The sequence below is a fragment of the Periplaneta americana genome, chromosome 4 (assembly GCF_040183065.1).
Source record: "Periplaneta americana isolate PAMFEO1 chromosome 4, P.americana_PAMFEO1_priV1, whole genome shotgun sequence".
NCBI classification, from domain to species: Eukaryota; Metazoa; Arthropoda; class Insecta; order Blattodea; family Blattidae; genus Periplaneta; species Periplaneta americana.
The window spans coordinates 173,659,867-173,680,903 of record NC_091120.1 but is presented as its reverse complement, the minus strand read 5'-3'; the positions used below and the strand labels follow the sequence as shown (position 1 = coordinate 173,680,903).

Genomic DNA, 21,037 nt, shown 5'->3' with positions numbered 1-21,037 from the left:
CCAACAACGAGAAGGAACAGTTAACAGTAATGGGTTGCTTCTCGGCAAGTGGAGAAACTGTGCCACCTATGTTCATTTTTCCGTACAAGAGATTGCCACGAGATGTTGCAGATTCTGTGCCAGATTCATGGGCAATTGGTCTATCGGAGAGTGGTTGGATGAACAGCGAAGTGTTCTTCGAATACATTTCGAATCATTTCATGCAATTCTTGAAAAATGAAAACATTCCACGACCTGTGGTAATGTTTGTTGATGGCCACCGCTCCCATTTGACGCCCCACGTGAGCGACTTCTGTAGTTCAAATGACATCGTGCTGGTTGCACTACATCCTAATAGCACACATCTCTTGCAGCCAGCTGATGTTAGTGTTTTCAAGCCCCTAAAGGATGGCTGGAAAGATGTTGTACACCAGTGGAAATTTGATAACTACCCAAAGGATGTAACGAGGAAAACATTTTGTCTTCTCTTGTAATCTGTCTTTGCAACCAAAGCTACTGAAGAGGTAATAAAGAATGGGTTTCTGCGCACTGGGCTTTACCCATTCAACTGTCAAAATGTCAATTTTGACAAATGTATCCAGAGTAGAGAGCTGATTAATCCTCTGGAAGAGGAGCAGAAAGAAGAAGCTTCCGTATCCCAGACCAAGACCTTCATTGAAATGCTGGAGGAGAAAATTAATCCTGTCACTTTGGCAGCATTCAAAAGGGTTCGAGATGGGGAGCAGTGGTCAGTAAGGAATCTGCTAAGGATTTGTTTCATCTTTGGCGTGACTGCAGAATTGGAGAAGTGGTGAACTCAATTAGGAACGAATCTCTAGAACAACAAACACCTGCATCCGAAACATCACCCACTAGGCCTACACCTGCAAGCAGCACTGCGCTGTTACCAGGTCCATCTCAAGTCACACCCAACTCCCCCCAACCTGGTCCATCTTGTTCATCTCCATCCTATCCCTCAAAGAAAGGGGGTACTGTTAGCAGCCCCTTTAAAAGATGCCTCTTTTATCCAAAAACCCCAGAAAAAAAAGTGGCCCAACATAGACAGGTATTCCCTGCGGTTGTCTCCTCCCAAAAGTGGAAGCAGCATTTCATTTTGTCAGAAGAGAAAAAAAAGAAAAATATGCCAAAGAACAAAAGAAAATTAATCGAAGATCCCAACGATTGGCTTTGCAAGAAATGTGGTAAGAGTTTAAACGACGAGAAACTGAAGAAACTGAAGCGGACATGGGTTGAATGTGACAAATGCAAAGATACATACCACTTTAAATGCATCCCAAAGTCACATGTGAATGCATTTGGCTTGGATGAAGAGGATATGGAGGAAGACTGCGTCACCTTTCTCTGTCACAACTGTGCTACACTCAGTGAAGATGAAGATAGTTTTTCTGATTAAGTAGGCCTACCGGCGAGTCGTTTTCATACTGCGTAGAAGTTTTTTTTTAAATTAATATAAGTGAAAATAAGGCCTAGGCCTAGTGTGATTTTTTCTTGTCTGAATGTTATTTTTGTAAAATTTCAAGTTGTGTTTTCTAGATTTAAGGCTAGTGGTTAAGCAATGTTAATTACTTACCGCATTATTTCCTTCATATATAACACACAAGGCTGTCTATTTACTGTTTACTGGTAGAGTATATTTTTCAGATCATTTGTTTATTTTGACTGGGTGTCCACTACAGAATTTTTTTTTATGTCCGCTACTAAAATTTGAGTGTCCACTACTAAGATTTTGTCTTCACTATACAAAAAGTGATATAAAATTTAGCCAGAAAAATTCAGCCAAAATCAAACATGCCTAAGTGAATGTAGATGTGTTTAAATATATGATTCATATTTTGAAAAATAAATCACTTAAAACAACAACCATTCAGAATTTATTTAAATAAAAAAATGCTTAATTGTGTCCACTACTGGTATTGGGACCCTAGATAAAGGAAAATATATATATTAAAAAAGAGAGAGAGAGAGAGAGAGAGAGAGAGAGAGTAAGAGCTGGACAGAGAAAACTGTTACATAAGAAACTCCATGTCTTTTTAGTGTGATTCGCCGATATTTTGTATTTCTCTTAGCAACAATAGAATATATAAAATATTACATAAAATCTGGGCTCTACTCATTACGAATAATATTCGTCCTGTAGGTTAAGAGCTCATACAGAACACTAAAAAAAAGGAAGCAGATCTGAATGCACCGACTATAGATATACTTTATATTTCTACAAAACAAATTTTGCTTTTTACATTATGGCCCTCTTGATCAGAGGATGGTTTGAATACCTTGACCAGGTGCATGGCATCCACAGGTTTGTTGCCTTTTCTGGCCAGAGCAAGGTTGTGTTTGTGCATTTTGTTCATGCGTGCCTCTTTGGGACTGTAGTAGTAACCCGGGTATTTGCGCTTATGCTCCTCATCCGCTTGTCGTGAAGCTGTGTAGTAACCTTCCTTCGTATCAGCTGACAAATTTTTCCACATCACACCCAATCGTACCGAGATCTCCTTGTTACTCTCCGCTGAAACACAAAGTAAGAAAAACATAATTAATTTCTTTCAGATAAATTTTTCTCAGACGATGTCTCATTTGCCAGTTTATTACATATAACACAAACAATGTTCAATTTTACTTACATCCATCTTAGAGCACAACCATCAGCACATTAAAGTTGTGTGTGCTGTTAACTAGCCACCAATGCACACAAATGCCATCTGGCAGTGGCATTTCGTGAATGTAACACAGTTTTGAAACATATATACTGCCTGTGTCTCACGTCCTGAACCGAGAGTTCCTTAGTGCTTATAACCACGCCTCTTAGGTCTGCTCGGACCGGCACGGGAGCGGCAGCATATTATATGTTCTGAAAACATTATCCTATGCCATTGCAGGGATCTTTACTGGTTATAATACTGGATACTCTAATCGTGGTTACCACTATCGCTATTATCTCTGATGGCGATTTCCTAAAATGTATGTACACACTAGTCAGTATGTTCAGTCTGGACAACTGCTGAATTACCATAGAGCAGCATTTCTCAAAGTATATTCTGGGGTTCTGTGAGCCCCATATGATTTTAAATGTTATTTTATACTTTTTTACTTGGTTATTTAACGACATTGTATCAACTACTAGGTTATTTTGCATAGATGGGATTTATGATAGCGAAATGGTATTTGGCGAGATGAAGTCGGGGATTCGCCAAAGATTACCTGACATTCGCCTTACAGTTGGAGAAAACCTCGGGGAAAAAATCCAACCAGGTAATCAGCCCAAGCGGGAATCGAACCCGCGCTCGAGCGCAACTCTGGATGGATAGGCAAGCGCCTTAGCCAACTGGGGTGCTCCGGTGGCTATTTTATACTTAGTGGATACTATAAAAATATATAGAAATGTTACGAAAATATGAATCAATAATAACATGAAAGTGCCGATAATGATGATAATAATAATAATAATAATAGTAATAATAATAATAATAATAATAATCCAAGAATATGCGTAATAATAATATGTTTAATGAACATTTAAAACGGAAAATACCCATAATACTTAGCACTTTCATCACTGGATTCTCTGCGTATGTGTTCACTAAAACAAAATACCGAAAAGACAAAATGCAAAATTACAGTAGAAATGAGACTACAACTTTCAACCATAAAACCAGATTGCAGGCTTAAAAAGCAAATACATTCGTCCCACTGAACAGAATTATTGAGATATTAGCTTTCACTTGTCTGCTAATTAAACACTAATAAAATAAGGATTCCGCAGTTACACTTTATATTAAAAGGGGTTTCGCGGTGGAAAAAGTTTGAGAAACACTGCATAGAGGAAAGAGTTTACGGACATGTACACATGACAACCATAATCGCGATTAGGTCGATAATCTCGAGTAGAAACTGTAGTCTACCACTGGTATTAGTGTGTAGTTACAGGAATTGATGAGTAAGACATAATTTGTTTTGTAAGGGGACAGCCTATACATTCGCTTGTCCATGGCTGATCTTGCTCCATAGTTGACGAAAGGAATCCTGAAAAGGCCGATGTGTTGAACGTAGGGTAGTAGGCACATGCGGTACCCAGCACCTCCTACTCTCCCCCCTGCATTTCGCCCCGCAAAGAAACAGCTCAGGAAGTGAGACACGGGCAGTACTGAACTAACCATGTTGCCACATGTTCCGAAGCTATAACATAGTTGCCATGACTTATGAAACGACCCTCACACATCAAATAATAATATTAATAGTGAATGTCTTACATGGGTGCTGGAAGGCTAATTTTCTACGCCATTCATTGGCAAAAATCATGAAGGCATTGGGTGGCCTGGGTATCTTTCCAGCCCGACGTTTATGCCACGCATTTTGCTTCTTTTCCCTTGGACTTGTTAGTAACTGTGGCAGTAACATGTCCTTGCTTGAGCCGGCTGATGTTGTTGTACCAGGTGGTGGAAACTCTACCAGGAAACGAGCCTTGCTAAATTCCGAAGGTGTCCCAACTGTTAAAAAATGACAAATATTACAACCCCATTTCTTATCATTAATATCACTAGTCCAATAAATGATGTAGGTACAAGTAATTGTACAGTAACTGAAAAAGCAAAACTTATAGACAAAATACACTATTAATACGTAATTACTTCCTAATATTTGGAGGTTTAATCTTCACATTATTAGACATCTGATTTACATGCATTAGAACTGCCATTGAGTGTACAGACACAGAAACAAAATTTGGGCCACCTAAATTTTCTAAATTTCAGTTATAACATACTGCATATGCTCAGTAAGCAATGAGTAACTGGAACTTGGAAAATTCAGTTGGCCCTAATTTTGTTTCTGTAGTAAAGTGCATGCAGTGTCCAATGGGAGGTTTTTAGGTCTGATCAAAGTCTAACAATAAAGAAATGAGTTACATGAACTGGAAAATGCAAGTGCTGAAATTGAAGTGGCAGATAAGGCTATTAGCCAAAATACTGACAATATTAAATAATTTTGGATAATAAAAAAAATAAATAATTAAATAAATAAACACATTAATTAATTAATGCAATAATTAATTGAAATCGGCTTAAGGTTTTACATGTTTCAAATATTTGATTAGGATTTCTAAGATCCTAGCACCAAAATTGGATGTTATAAGATACACTATACATAAAGTATCACAAAGTTAACAATGCAAATCACAACAATCCACGATTATATTCAAGAATTAAAAACCGATATAAAAATGGCGAAGTAAAACTTCATTTGTACATTTTTATGAGGATATGAAGAGAAAAACGCGTTAAGAACAGCATACAACTGAAATGACATTTAATAACATCTGAAATAGTATTTGAAAACTATATTGGGAGAATGAGTTTAAATCAATTAAATAAAATTTTCACAAAAGAAATTTATAACTTCACAGTTAAGCCATCTTTGAGTCTATAATATACTATTCAAATTTATAACACATATTCTTGAAGACTGTAAGATTATTTGCAGAAAATCTCAGCTGCTTAGAGCCAAAGCTGGCTAATACAATGAGTGAATGACGAACAGGCAAGTAGAGCCCGATCGCAAACTCGTGGCACCAACATGCGCGAGCTTCTTTCTCATGCTTCAGAGTGGGGAGTTCTGTGTGTGCAGGGGACTGCTTACTCTAGACAGTACTGTTCAAACACCTCTCCCAGCAAGACTCTTGGGCAAGTCCATGCAAGTGGATGCCAATTCGTCTTTCACGCAGATGCCACAAGTTTGCGATCGGACTCTATCCGTCATTAGTTAAAAAAAGAAAAGTTTCGAACTCCAATTTAGAATATTTTATGAAATTGACTTATCTTGTTCTTACCATGTGATCTTCATTTAGTAGCATATGATTATTTTACAAAAAAAACTTGGTTAGTTTGGACTGCTGCTTCTAGGGAACCATGGCCTCAAATTGTGGTAAATGTTCCATAATTCGTTTTGTTACATCACAGTGTGTTACAAAATGTTACACTGTTTTTAATGCAGTAACAGCATCATTAAAGTACACAAGACTGTTGAATACAAGCATGGGCAGCTTCGCATTTCCACGAATTTCATAGTGGGCCACATCTTAACAATGAACACATACTATATTTTCACAGCAGACTTAATTTCGAGCAAAATTGATTTACAATATATAAAAATGACGTTTCGTATCTCCTGGGGGTTTAAAATATGATGTATAAGTGTAAAAAAGAGTATGAACGAAAACATATAACCAAAACAAATTAATATGGAAAGTACAGGAATTTTGCCAGGACTTAAAAAAGAACGTGTAAGTGTGAAAAACATACAAATGTGAAATGTATAAAAGAAGATTTACCGTATCTCCTCTCTTAGGATCAGGAAACCTACAATTATCAAACAATAGGAGTACAACTCAACTCTGAAGAAGACATCTACTAGAAATGTTAAAATAGATTACAATAGCTATAGCAACAACAAAAGATTGACTTCCTCCAGACAAATGGCTTTGCATTTACGGATTGATCAGCAATGAACAACAAAAACATTATAACCTAGTTGAGTAATACCAGACAAAATGCACAACTGAAACACAGGCATTATAATTTTCCACTCAACAGTTTATATTAAGAAGAAGTTTTTTTTTATTGATTCCAAACAACAAAACAAGCTGTAACAAACAACACACAATATTTAAAGTCAAACAGTAATCGTCCAAGAAATGAGAGGGGGGGGGGGGAGGAACACAATAATATTCCTGTGGATATTTTTATTTTATTGGGTTATTTTACGACGCTGTATCAACATCTAGGTTATTTAGCGTCTGAATGAAATGAAGGTAATAATGCCGGTGAAATGAGTCCAGGGTCCAGCACCGAAAGTTACCCAGCATTTGCTCGTATTGGGTTGAGGAAAACCCCGGAAAAAACCTCAACTAGGTAACTTGCCCCGACCGGGATTCGAACCCGGGCCAGACGCGCTGACCGTTATTCCACAGGAGTGGACCTGTGGATATCATCACATGTCGGAATTGTAGGAGATGATATACAGTAGTAATCTACTCGTCCAAAGGAAACTAAGCTAAAACAACCCATTAGAGAACAAGAAAAAAATTGCATTATACACCTAATCAAAATGAAAGCAGATTAACAATGCAATACAAATTTCCAAACACAAGAAAACCCATGGAAAAATACTGCCTGCTTTGGAAAAAATGCAAAAATTAATTTAAACTCAAGAAAGGAGCTACTGCTGCCTTCAGATTAGCCACTGAACATAGCTGTCATCTTCATAAAATTGGTACGTATCCAATTGACGAATGTACTACACCCAGAGAACTTAACGGCAAAACAGACAGCAACCCTCTATTATATTATTCTCATCTACTCAAACCAAGCAATGGGTTCGGAACATCTCAAAATCTGTGCTTCACTGGCTGGCCATGACAATATCTTTGAAAAATATTGGAGTGCAAGAGGTCAAATGATTTTATTGTCAAACGCCTGGCATTAGAAAACAACAATACAACAACTATTCTCATCTTGATAAAAAAAAACTATGGGAAACAGTCAATATAAATGCAATTTATTGGACTACTCATCCTCCAACATTGGTCATTAGATGAAGAAGATCCTACCACACTTGTTTGAACCTTAGAATCGAGTCCCATTCACGAACTCCAATTCAATGCAGCAAATGATTAAAGCTTAAGATTCTATGCTTCAAGTTTATTCCATTTAAAGGCATTTAGAGCTACTGCAACTGAATAATGTATGAAGTTTCTGTTCCCAAGCAGCTTTGAGTTCATGATATACTGTACTACACTTTCTTTCCTGCAGAATCCTGAACACCTGAAAGATGTACAGTGAAACCTCCCCTTATGGACACCCCCAAAATATGGACACTCCTCATATACGGACAGATTTTTATGTCCCAACTGAAATAATATATAAATTTAACTCTCGTTTACAGACACTCTCAGACACGGACACAGACAGCTGTTTCACAGTCGTAAAGCTTGCTTTACCTCCTGACTGCGGATAGAACTTGGTTTTCAAGATCTAATGTGTTACAAGAATTGAAAATTTAGTACAGAAATTCCTTAACATGAAAGAAGACAATAAAGGTCTCGTAGGCTACCACTAGCCCAGCCGGCTACCCCTTGTCAGCTGGAAGCGGGTAGATAAAATTTAACCTGTCTGATGGGTCCAAGGTTTCCGCGATCGTGAAATTGTATTCGATACATGATAGGGTTAGTAGGATTATTCTCTGCACTTTAATCATTGTTCTGTTTCGAGAGACATGGCACCTGAACGTAAAGGTTAAGTTGAAATTGTAAATTACAGTACTGCATAACTGTAGACCTAGAATAAAACTGAATGACACAGTACTGTATTTTCCTTTTTCGGTCTTACCTACTGTAGTTCAAAGTTGCAATGAAATTGTAGTATACTGTATTTAGAATTAAACTACAGTAATACATTTCATTTAAAGTGTCAAGGGATTCATAATGCATATTATAAATTTACTGTTAGATTGGGGAGCCTCCCTTCCAATAAAGGACCCCTTCCAGATGCAGACAGATTGTTACGTCCCTTCGATGTCCGTAAATGAAAAGTTTCACTGTATACAATTTCCCTGTCCCAGGTATTTTAGGTGCAACAGCAATATTAAAATCCCACATCTTGAAGGAAAAATTAGCGAAATCTACCATAATTGAAGAGGATATTTTCCACTATATAATACAAATCTATTCATGAAGATCACAGTTATTCAGCACTTTATGTCTGTGACTATGGAACATTCCTAAGCAGTCGCAATAAATTGGAAGTTGAAACTGAAAGGATTTCTGATATAATTTTCTGGAAAACGATGGCAAATAAACAACACACTAACATAAAGCAAGCTCTAAACAGTGTTCAGAAAGTGGCGGTATTGTCAAGGTCTTGTAGAATCATACAACCCATCACAATGAACACGAGTTCATAACTTAACAGTCCGTTTGTTAACAAAATACTAACAGACACTGGTGAAAAGTAATATTTGAAAAGACTGTTAAATTCCTAACAACTTGTTAGTTGATATCTGTTAAGCCATGTGTTTAACAACTGAAGAGCTTGCGGGAAAAACGATGAATGTCACATTTCTATTAAGGATTACATAATGATCTAATTGAGTCTATAACTGCAAGATGTAGTGCTGTTTCTATAGAAAATAAAGGAAAGGATTACTGTATTCGTGGTGATAATTCTCCTTTTTACCATTTTTCATAAGAACAACATTAAATTTCGCAGTAATCCATTGAATTAGATAATGATATCAATCTTAAGAAAACTCTGACATTCATCGTTTTTCCCGCAAACTCTTCAATTGATGAAACTGGCCGTTTGTTAATAGAGAGGTTGTTAAATAGCAGTAACGAACATGTTAATTATGGCATATAAAACATTCACTTCGTACCTTAATTAATACATAAATGATTAAGTAATATGGAATGGCCAGTCACTACTATTTCTAATTTAATTTTTAATGTGTAGCAAAATTAAGATGTAAATTGCCCGACACAAAAAGCAAAACACTTCAATTTTCTTACTATTTATTATAAGATCTAAGTTAACGTTATTGACAACCACACCTACCAAAAATATATTAGTTGCGACAATAATATACCGACATTTTAGAAGCATTTCATTTAAATAACAATTAATAATTGGAATGTTTACTACCAGTAAACATACAGCCATTTGTATTAATACCTTAAATTATAAAAAAATTGAAGTGTTTCTCGTTTATGCCGGTGAGTATACAAACAATATATTTGGCACATATGTATACACACTGGCACAATGCATCAAATGAAAAGTCTTACATATACCTGTATACATACGTTTAGCTGGTTTGTTGGTTCTTACTACTTGTTTCTGAGGTACTGAATTCATCTTTGGCTGTTCATTCGATTCAGGCTGAAATTTCGGAGAAAAAAAGTTTGTATTTAATTTTTTATACACCAAAGTACTTAGTACAAAAATTAAGGTAAAGCAGCAGAGTACAGTAAATCGGCAGACTAGGAAACTCATTTCCTCACTCACCCCAAGTGGACAATTGGAAACATGAACTGAACGAATTTTCAGCCTAATTTTAATTTTATTGCACTCAAAATTTACTTTATTACGACCAAGTAAGTTCTCTTTTGTGGCTACAGTATAACTTCTACTAACATCATTAATTCTCAAAAACTGTCGACCAATTCCTTTCCACAAATTCCGATATTAGTCGACAGTTTAGCTGAGCGAGGATCAAAAGTGACAGAAACCTATAACAGAAATCTGATATATTTGAAAATACCTCAAAAGTAAAAAATGAATTTAAAAAAAAAGTGAAAAGTTCCTTCAAAACATGACTATTCTCTGCGACAAATCTCCTGTACGGCTCTCGCGAATCAGAGGAGTGCAGCGTTATCTAATAAGCGAGTATCGCTATCAGTGGGGGCATTAGCAATCAGGCATTTATTTAATTCTGAAATTCTTCGACAGCAAATGGTTTACTAGAACAGGTATCGTTTAGGAAAAATGACTTAATAGGAGAATTAAACAAGACAAAGAAAAACAGGAAAGATAGATGATCTTTTTACGAAGATTAAAAAGTAATTTCATTGTATGTGTTAATTGTGATGAAGGGAATAACAATATTGGTGAAAGTGTGATAAATTGTAATTGGCTAAAAAGTGGACTTAAATAATTATATTGCTAGGGATGGGGACAAATGAAATAATCGAAAGAGTGGTAGAATGGTGCGAGCACTAGAGAAGGACGTGATCTGGTCGAGAGAATCCAAAGTGTGGAAATGTGAGCGAAATTCTTATTAGAAATATGTGAATGAACTGTAATAAAGATTAGGGTGGTAGTATTATACAATCGACTTGCAAAACGAATAACAGTTGAGACTAATATGTGTCAATAGGATGCCCCAGATACTGACTGAAAAATGAGAAAATTCGTCCATTATTACACGGTTACAAATGAAGGGACAAAGCTGTAATTGTAATACCAATAGTAACGAAGTTCTAGTTCTAATAGTTAAGCTATAGTTAATTAGAGTACCTAAAGGATTACTACGTAGGACGTCACTATCATGTATATGCTTTGACAACGGTATGTAAATGTAAGTATAGTTATGGTGAGTACCTGTATACAGCAATGTGAAGGTGCACCATTACTTGTATGATTTTTTTGATGACATTAAATATATATCATATAAATATATCATATATCAATTCTGAAATTCAGTAGCTTGCCAAGTATAAAGAGAATGAATTTCTACGTACGCCCGAGTGAGTATAAATAACAGCAAATAATAATAATAATAATAATAATAATAATAATAATAATAATAATAATAATAATAATAATCATCATCATCATCATAATAATAATCATTATAATAAATAATAAATAATCCATGGGACTACAGTCCTTTAAGGGCTCAGACTGACCAGTCAGCTGCTGGCCTCATTGCCAAATGCTGAAGCAGAGGTGGACGATCATCCAATCAGAATGGAGGTATCATGTTGTTAGCACAATGATTCCCCCAGCCATTATAGCTGGCTTTCGTAACCGGATTTTGCTACTTATCATAGCTTCCCAAGTACATTACGATACTGGGTGGACACCAGTCCCATACACTGGCCAAAATTTCATGAGAAAATTTCTTCCCCCATGAGGACTCGAACCTGTGTGCATTCTATAATGCGAGTCCTAGACAGGATGTCTTAGACCACGATATGGGACATATGAAATAAGATATATGAAGAGTCCACTGCAAGAATGATGGATATCACTTTCTCGTCGAAAATGAACCAAGACTGTCAATGCATAGCTTAAGACATATAGAATGTACATAGAGAGTTATATGGCATTAACACTGATAGTCATTGTCCAGTAATGATCGGAAAATCATAGTTAAGCTTTGAGCACTAAGCATTTCAAACTTTCAATTGCTTCTCCTGCAAAATGTATTCCAAATGACATCCATCATTCTTGCAATGGACTCTTCATATAAAAGGATAATAATGGATGAAAAACAAAGCATAAGAGAATGCATAGAATCACTTACAATGAAGTACAGCTTGGAAGTTTGTTATCCTCTGTGATGAAGCACTGCTTCAGAAGGGTGATGTTACTCCTACTCATGAAAATGGCATTGCCAAGTCTTAGCTTAGATAATACTCAAAATGGAGAGCAAAGAGTTCATACTTTCAAAGTAAAAGAAAATTATCTATTCAGGGAAATATTGTCGGACCATGATTTCTCAACAATCGATGCAATAAGACAACAATTCGAAGAGCGATAAAGTCGGGAAAAATTGTTATTTATATGAGACAATTTCAAGGACAAAAAATAGCAGACGAAAAAGGTGGGAAAACGACGATAACGGGGATAATGCAATGAGGTTCCACTGTAATCAATAATCAAAATCCCTCATATTAGATCAACAACTACCCTGATCTGATTATCTTCATATTCTTATGAATTAAAAAATGTAACGTAAATATATTTTCTTATAGGTACCGACTGGAATTGTTTTATAATTATGGTGTCACTAGACATGCAATTTAAGTAGTAGACAGAAATATTCACTACAGATTGTTAGTTACGATTCTTCATTTAAGAAAGAAGCTACATCAGTCTCTCTCATTCAAGTTCTTAGGTTTTCTGCTTATTGCTTACCAGGTCAATGACTAATTTAGGTGACTCCCAACCAGATGGCTCTTCTTCATCAATATCACGTATATCAGGGGGCTCCACCTTAATCTGTAAGAAAAAGAACAAAAAAAAATGTTTTTTTTTCTACTCTCAGGAAACTGCAACGAAACTTCTATTAATATATCTGTTGAAGGGAAAATTCTACAGATTTAACCATGTGCAAGTCATTATTAATCAGTGGATTTTTTAACTTTTATTTTGAAGATCTCAACAAACTACTGTAACAATAAAAAACATTCTACAATCATCATTATTACATAATTAACTACAGTGTGATCCAAAAGTCGAGCACATTAAAATCATAGTGTCTATATTGAGTAGTGCAGTTGGAAAGTGCTATCGGATACCGCTAGACAGCATCATGGGCATTAACAGCAATAAATCTAGACGTCATTGTGATGTGTATGTATACACTGATGCTTGCAGTAGTCCTTTGTTTATTGCTCGGCAAACATGTCATTTTCCCATGAGCAACGAGTTTTCATTGTTGAACATTATTTTTCCAGTCGTTCTTATGCACGTGTTGTAGACGAATTTCGTAGGAATTATTCGGATGTGGCAGTGCCTAACAATTCGACCATAACAAGATTAATCGCCCGTTTTAGGGAATGTGGATCAGCGCTTCTTGATAATGATGAACGTGATTGTTGGTTCCAGCAGGACAGTGCCACATGTTACACATCTAATGAACCATGCAGTTTTTGCGCGAGGATTTTGGTGAGCGTATCATTTCTCAAGGATTATGGCCCCCACGTTCCCCCGATTTGACGTCCCAGATTTCTTCCTGTAGGGTTATCTTAAAGGAAGGGTATACAAAAATAGGCCGTTGGAGGAACTAAAGAGGAACATAACAACGGAGATTAGCAATATCAGTGTACGCGTGCTCAAAAAAATGGCCGCAAATATGGTAAAAAGAGTTCGTGCATATATTACTGAACAGAGTCCAAGGTTCACAACCATACAGAACAACGGGTAATATATCTGTTTTATAAATTCTAACTTTCAGATTTTTTGATAGCAAACTAGATAAGAAAAGATTCTCAACCGAATAATAACATGCATTTCCTATATTTATTCTGTGTTTAATTTTCTCCTGAGTGTCATTTATATTTGTTACTGTTGCTCCAAGATATTTGAATTTTTTCACCTCTTCGAAGGATAAGTCTCCAATTTTTATATTTCCATTTCGTACAATATTCTGGTGATGAGACATACATAGAGACTATTTTTTTTTCAATAGTCGGTTTAAAAATATCCTCCCGTCCTACTTTAGCATTGAAATCCCCCAACAAAATTTTCATGTGATATCTAGATAATTGATCAAATGTGTGTTCCAATTCCTCATAGAAGCTATCCTTTATATGGTCGTCTTTCTCTTCTGTAGTGGCGTGAGTATTTATAACTACGATATCACATCATCTACCCTTAAGTACTAAATAAGATAATTTGTCACTGATAAATTCGACCTTTTTTACTGCTGATTTTATTCTTTTATGAACAAAGAATCCTGTTCCCAATTGGTGATTATTGTTTCCTTCCCGATACTACAAGCAGTAATCTCCTGTTTGTGGGGCTGCCATTTTCAGCATATGTTGTGAAGAATGATGTAACTCATGTGAAAACTGATGTAAGTAAACGTAATAAATTCATCTTTATAAATATATGCGAACATATTATTAAGATGTGCGTGACTTTTGGATCGCTCTGTATTATCCAATGAATTTGCTATTATAAACTGTATCAGAATCTAATTATTTTATAAAATAACAATAAAAAAACCGAAATTAATTGCTTATCTAGTTATATGATTCCCAGTTAATAAACCCAATTTTTAAATCCTTAGTTCATCTTTTTGCAGGGAAAACTATAAGCACAATAGTTTAAGAACTTACTGTCGCTGGAAGGTCATCATCGTCCATATAGTCATTCATTGTAACCTGTACAAATGGTAATGGCTGCTTGGTAGTCATAGGACTTGGTGTGCCAGCATTGTTGCCTGTAGCCTGCAGAGCTGCTACTGTTGCTGCATTGCTAGAGGATGCTGTTTCTTCAGAACCCTGCAATGTAAGTGCGTAGATTCTTAATTAGCAAAATTGCAATATCATAATTAAAAGTTGTTACAGTTTAAACTTGTACATTACTTCAAATAATATGATACACCAGCAAAACTCCAGAAATAAATAAATAAAACAAAATATATTATTATTAATATTTATTTATTTTTATCAGAACCGATCATAGAAGAATGTATACATTAACAAATTTATTTTTTTTTTTACATAGCTACAGCAAAACCTGCTTCACCGAAAAAAAATACGTAACTATTTTTGGACCATAATATGCACTTCTATCTTTAAAAAATTATATAAAATATAACTGTATTTTATGTTCCGAAGATTCGTCAGTTTGCTAAAGGTGGAAGAGATAAGGTTAGTTAGGTTCATCCAGTGAATAACAAGGATAAGTTTGGCTGTTTCAAAAAGTTCTTTAAATAACAAAGAGAAAAATGGAAACTAGTTTCAAATTACTTTTTTATAATATATAAACAATTAACTGATCAAAAGTGCTTCAATATTTTTACAATTTTTCGTCATTATAAAGGCCCGCTCCCACTTAGCGGAATCGAATCGAACAGAATTTCTCTTCACAATGTATTTAAATGGAAGATAGCAAAAAGCGGAGCGTCGAATCAAATCGAACAGAATACATGAGTCAGAATATTTATTCCATTGCCGAAATATAATTTGTTCTTTCGGGTATGATCGTAAGTTCTTGTGAAGTCTTCGTGAAAAAACAAATGAACCACATCCATTCTTGGTGGCTTAATTTGTTTACTATTGAAAGTTATTGCTGAAATAGTACGTATACAAAAATAACAATGTAATATGAATGAAGAAAAATTAATAAATCTTGTGTAGAATTATTCTCTATTGCATGACAAAACACAAAACACAAAAGTACTGTTCGGTTCGATTCCACTAGATGTGAGTAGCAGCAGACTTTTTATTTCGATTTGATTCGATTTCGCTATGTGGGAGCGGGCCTTTACTTCGGGAGGTTAAACAACTATAATTTGATTGCAATTATAACTTTACAAATTACACGAAAATTATAATTTCTTCTAATCCAACAGAAAAAAACCGTTCTTGTATAAAATCCCATAGCAACTATGACATTAATTCTAGGTCAACTTCACAGACAACTGGGAGGTTATTCATAAAAATATATACAAAATCAAATTAAAATTCCAGCAGATATTGTGTTTATCCTTGCCTGGTAAGTGTCTTGTTCTGGGGACTATTTTACTACGGTGAAGTCTCAAATAGCAGATAGCCGGATTGATAAAAATAATGATGAATGGCCCAGAATAAGGATTTTGAGAAAGGTTACATGGAAGAAACAAGGTTTAATACTTCTATATGGTTGTGAAACTGGACATATCAGAGAGTTCTTTTAGCCAATGGTAGATACTTCATTTTACAACATTCACCTAAATGTCCCCGTCTATGACTGAAATGTCAAAGCTGTAGTTTATATAAAATTAACCAAATAGCTAACTGGCACATTTTTCCATCAATCAAGATATAAAAGTCAAGCAATAACATTTTTAAGATGTACGAAAAAAAATCTAGAGGAAAGTCATTTTATACAAAACATTAATTTTGCCTTTCTAGCATATGAAGGGAACAGGGGAAAAACAATGAAGGTCAAAAATTTATTGTTGTTCCTATTGAAAATTAAGGAAAGAATGATTGTATTCATGGTGATAATTCTCCTTTTACCAGTTTTGATAATAACAAACTAAAGTTTTTAGCAATCTATTCAATTAGATAATAACATCATACAGAAATGTGACATTCATTTTTCCTGTGTATCCTTCATATGCCATTCCTGCTTGGAACTACATTCCCAAGTGTTTTTAAACCCCTTCAAATCACACAAAATTAGGGTCTGAGAATAATTCACGATTCTGACTGGTATACTAGAACATCATAAACCTATGAAGACTTTAATACGGACTATTTCCGTGCATTTTTTTAAGCAAGACATAAAGCGCTGCAGCAAGATTGTTCTTTCATTACATTTGCTTCACCATTGCTGCAGCAACCATGCAGCAAATCAAAACACCGCTTTAAGAGTTTGCTGCACAATCCATCATGGCGGAATGCGTGTTTTGGTCTTTTGCAAGGTTTATTATTGTTAAAATCGTCTAGTAATAATAATTCCATGTCATTATCATGGAAGTCGAAACTATTTAACATGTTCGGTACGTTTAAGGTTAAATTTATTACTGCAGTAATAGAAGCCAAAATTAATTGTCCACCATTTTGCAGTCAGCTGACCTAAGTGCATTTTTTTTTCGACCCACATTTTGCTGCAGCGAAGGCATAAAGCGCTTTAAAAAAACGCATAGCTTGCAATATAGGTTGAAAAAAAATACCTAAAAAATTTCACAAAAATGTTGATGAAAGTGAAAATGTTACATGTGCACATACTCCGAAATCTCTTCTATTAATAACATGCGACTTCTTTGATAACTCCTGTTGATATGATGATAAGACAGAAACTCGAATTTCAAACTTTGTTTTTATATCATCTATTGTACTAATCAGAAAACAGACTGTAATCATGACAGATGAGTATTATGATGAATTTAAAAAATGGCCAAAGTGTCGATTTTCCATGTCGGTAAACCGGGTTCGAATTCCAGCATGTCCAAGTGAAATAATTTCTGAATGATAAAGATGGCACTTAGTGGTAGGTTTTCACAAATTACTCCCATTTCCCTTAATGGCATTTCACCATTAATTATCATAATCATACAGCGCTATGTATTTCGCACCCCATGGTGCACCAAGGATCATGCATACAATGCAAAAAAGAAATACAGCTTTGACACGTTATTCCTACAGATGAATGACGCAAATCAAGTAGCTGCCATTAGAAAAAAATTAAGAGACTCAGACACACCAAAGCATCATACTCACAGGAGACTCTGAAACTTTCCTGCGTTTCCTGCGCAGGTGTAACGGTGTGCCCTGAGTGTTGCCGTCAGCCTTCTCACCCTGATCTGGAGAATCGTGTTGTTGTGGCTGCTGCTGTTGCTGCTGCTGTTGTTGCTGCTGTTGGTTGTCTGCACACTGTATATCTCCTTTTTCATACTTGTTGCGTACATTAGATAAACCCTTCACTTGCAGAGTCTCAGCTGCTGCCAGTAAACCATCCAGCTCTGTCTCCAAAACCTTCATACAAAAACATAATATCAACAAAATATGTTGTACTACCAGTAATTAAATTCTTAAAGTGATTAAATTGTGATGAAGTTCCTCAGTATCACACCAATATTCACACCATGTCTTCCGTGAAATGTCCTCATTTTTTAAAACTCTTTATTAATTTCATTTCTCATGATATACAGAGTAAATCAGCTGATTCCACAATGTGGAAATGAGACAAATCTACATTTTATACTGTAATCCTCAAACACAAGTCTCCTTTTGTTATGCTCTCGAAAAGGAAATGTAAGTGATGGCTGTTATTTACTGTAAGTTTTATTCAAGTTTTAAAATTAGTTAGGACGTCATCCTCCATGATCTAATGGTTTTCATATTAGCCTTTGGAACCAAGGTTCATCGGTTCAAAACCGGCATTGGCCATAGATTTTTCCAGCAAAAAATCTATAATAAAACTTACTCCAGGAGGGAAACAAAACTGTTCCATGTTGCCTAAATTGCAGCATATCCAAGATCCTAACACAAGACCATATGTCAATTGTCAAACCTACTTCTTGTTTGCTGAATAATAATAATAATAATAATAATAATAATAATAATAATAATAATAATAAATGTTATTTTACCTGGCAGAGTTAAGGCCTTAAGGCCTTCTCTTCCACTCAACCAAATCTACAATTAATACAAATGCATAAATAATAATAATAATAATAATAATAATAATAATAATAATAATAATAATAATAATAATAATAACAACAACAACAGATATGTTGTGAGATACTATTATTTAAACTTATCTAAGTTACCAGTTAAGCTGAACACATTAGAAATGTAAAGATAATTACTCAGGACTATCATTTATAAAGAAAAAACATAAATATTTAGATATTTAAATACCTATAATCACTGTTCAATATATTAAGAGAAAATCAATTAAGTACACTAGTCTGAAAAAACTCAAATTATTAAATACTCCTTATGAGTATTATATTTAAGAGTGAATGTAATTTACTATGCTGCTAAATTAGGTAATTGTGCATTTTAGTTTTGAAAGACGATAGGCCCGACAGTTTCTAATATCGGCAGGAAGAAAATTCCAGATTCGATAGGTGTAAACTGTGAACAATTAAGAATAACGGCATGTTTTGCGCTTAGGCATAAGAATAATAGTTTCTTATCGAGACCACGTCCCAAAGCTGTGAAAAGATGAAAGATTCTGAAACCGACATGACGGTTACAGTTCAACTTTCGCAACAGGTGTCATTTTCAGGCTACCTATGCTTCCAGAGAAAGTCTCCAAAATAGTGAAAGTGCTTGATAAAATATTACTCGTAAAAGTACACAACCAACATTACCAAACCCATAGTAAGTAAACACGAAAGAATGAAAGCCTTCTGTGGTCTGCCAGCTGAAACTCCCCCCTAAGCTGACAGAGATCTGGAACCACAGAACTTGAAAATAAAGTGTTACCAAACTGTTAAAATATTTTGGTTCATACACACCTTGATCTCACCCCGGTACATGAATTCAATGACCAGCTTTATGTCAACGAACTTCATTCCATTCATGATTATGACAGGATGCTGAACCTGGTGCTGCTTGAACAATTCCTGAAACATAAGAAAATCAGTGAATATACACAACAAAGGAAAGAGGTATTCTTAGGACATCTTCCATTGCTCAGTTCTTTGGTCGGCGGGAAAAGGCACATAAGTCAAAAAGTATAATTTTTCAGGAGAGACTTTCTTTTTAATTTACTCTTAACTGAATATAAGTATAATAATGAAATTCATGTATGTTGGTTAAAGTAAGGCCCTATTCAATTGAAAATACAAGAAATTTTATTACTTCAAAAATTAGAAAAAATACTATAATTATGTGATTAGGTACAACAGAAAAATCTACTTTTTTTACTTATGTGCCTTTTCCCGCCGACAAAAGAGTTATTCATTAGTGTTAAAGTTCATTTAATTAAATGCGAGAATAATTCTTTGTAAAGGTGATACTTTAAGTTATGTATGAGTTTAGTTGCATATGTTTGGAACTGTACATAGTTCCTTTTTTCTTGTAATTTTAAAGTTGTATTTTGTTCCTAAAACATCAGGTAAGAGAAAGAACATCTCAGCTCATGACCTCGAGAACTTGTGTTTAATGCACAAAAATATTTTTAACATGAAAAGGATAACATCCTGTTATAAAAATAATAACATGAACTCTTGTTTCCCTCAAAATATATTTCTATATGGCAGTAATTATTGTAAGAAAAAAGTATGGTGATACTGACAAGTCTTGTTGTCTATGAAAACAAGCTCTCCAAGACACTGAAACTGTAGTATGGCCCACTAGGTCCCCAGACTTGAGCCCAATTGAGCATATGTGGGTTATAATTGAAGATGATTTAATGTTTCTCCTCAGCCAGCTCTGTTCAACAAATGACACTCTAAATGCAATAAACATAGAATACCACTCCACAGGAAGATATCCAGAGCTCCAACAATTCTTTGCCAAGTCGTATTTGCTATATGTGGAAGCTCAGAATGGTCGCACATTGCATTTATTTATACAATTAAACAAACGCGCGTGCACACGCACAAGCACAAGCACACGCACGCACACGCACACACACACACACACACACACCTCGTATTTTGGAATTAAATGTTGCAATTGTCTATTTTCATTCTGAAAACCTGGCAACCCTTTTTTACGTCAATTATCTTACGTATTTTAACAACACTTCATGTTAGGAATGAAATAAAACTAATTATATTAATTACAAACTGCTCCCCATTGAGGGTAACCCTTACAGACTCGGTATATCCTCAAAAAAATATATATACATATGTAAACATAGATATTAAATTTAAAAAAAGAGTAACAAAGAAAAGGATATGAAAAATTACAACTGCTCTTAATGTGGCACCATGTGATTAATCAGGATTTGGCAAAACTGAACGAAGTGAGGCTATCTAATACATTATGCAATATTCATGATTATAGCATGGATAAATATAGGCTATAATAGGATGCGAAACTGCGGTCAGCACCATATGGATTTGGGGGTTTGAAATAAGG

General features: G+C 35.0%; 1 protein-coding gene across 3 annotated transcripts in view; it reads right to left on the bottom strand.

Annotated features, from left to right (window-relative positions):
* Window positions 1-21,037, bottom strand: part of LOC138698449 (uncharacterized) — a 38,997-nt gene that overhangs the window by 6,032 nt on the left and 11,928 nt on the right. For 2 of the 3 annotated variants that reach the window (XM_069824384.1, XM_069824382.1), the window contains exons 4-10: window positions 19,465-19,572; window positions 17,714-17,968; window positions 14,618-14,782; window positions 12,690-12,773; window positions 9,839-9,926; window positions 4,248-4,484; window positions 2,274-2,506 (exon numbers count right to left, since the gene is read on the bottom strand). In XM_069824384.1, the coding sequence (XP_069680485.1) occupies window positions 2,274-2,506; window positions 4,248-4,484; window positions 9,839-9,926; window positions 12,690-12,773; window positions 14,618-14,782; window positions 17,714-17,968; window positions 19,465-19,572 (1,170 nt within the window). The remainder of the gene's footprint in view (window positions 1-2,273; window positions 2,507-4,247; window positions 4,485-9,838; window positions 9,927-12,689; window positions 12,774-14,617; window positions 14,783-17,713; window positions 17,969-19,464; window positions 19,573-21,037) is intronic. The other variant, XM_069824383.1, reaches the window with a different exon arrangement.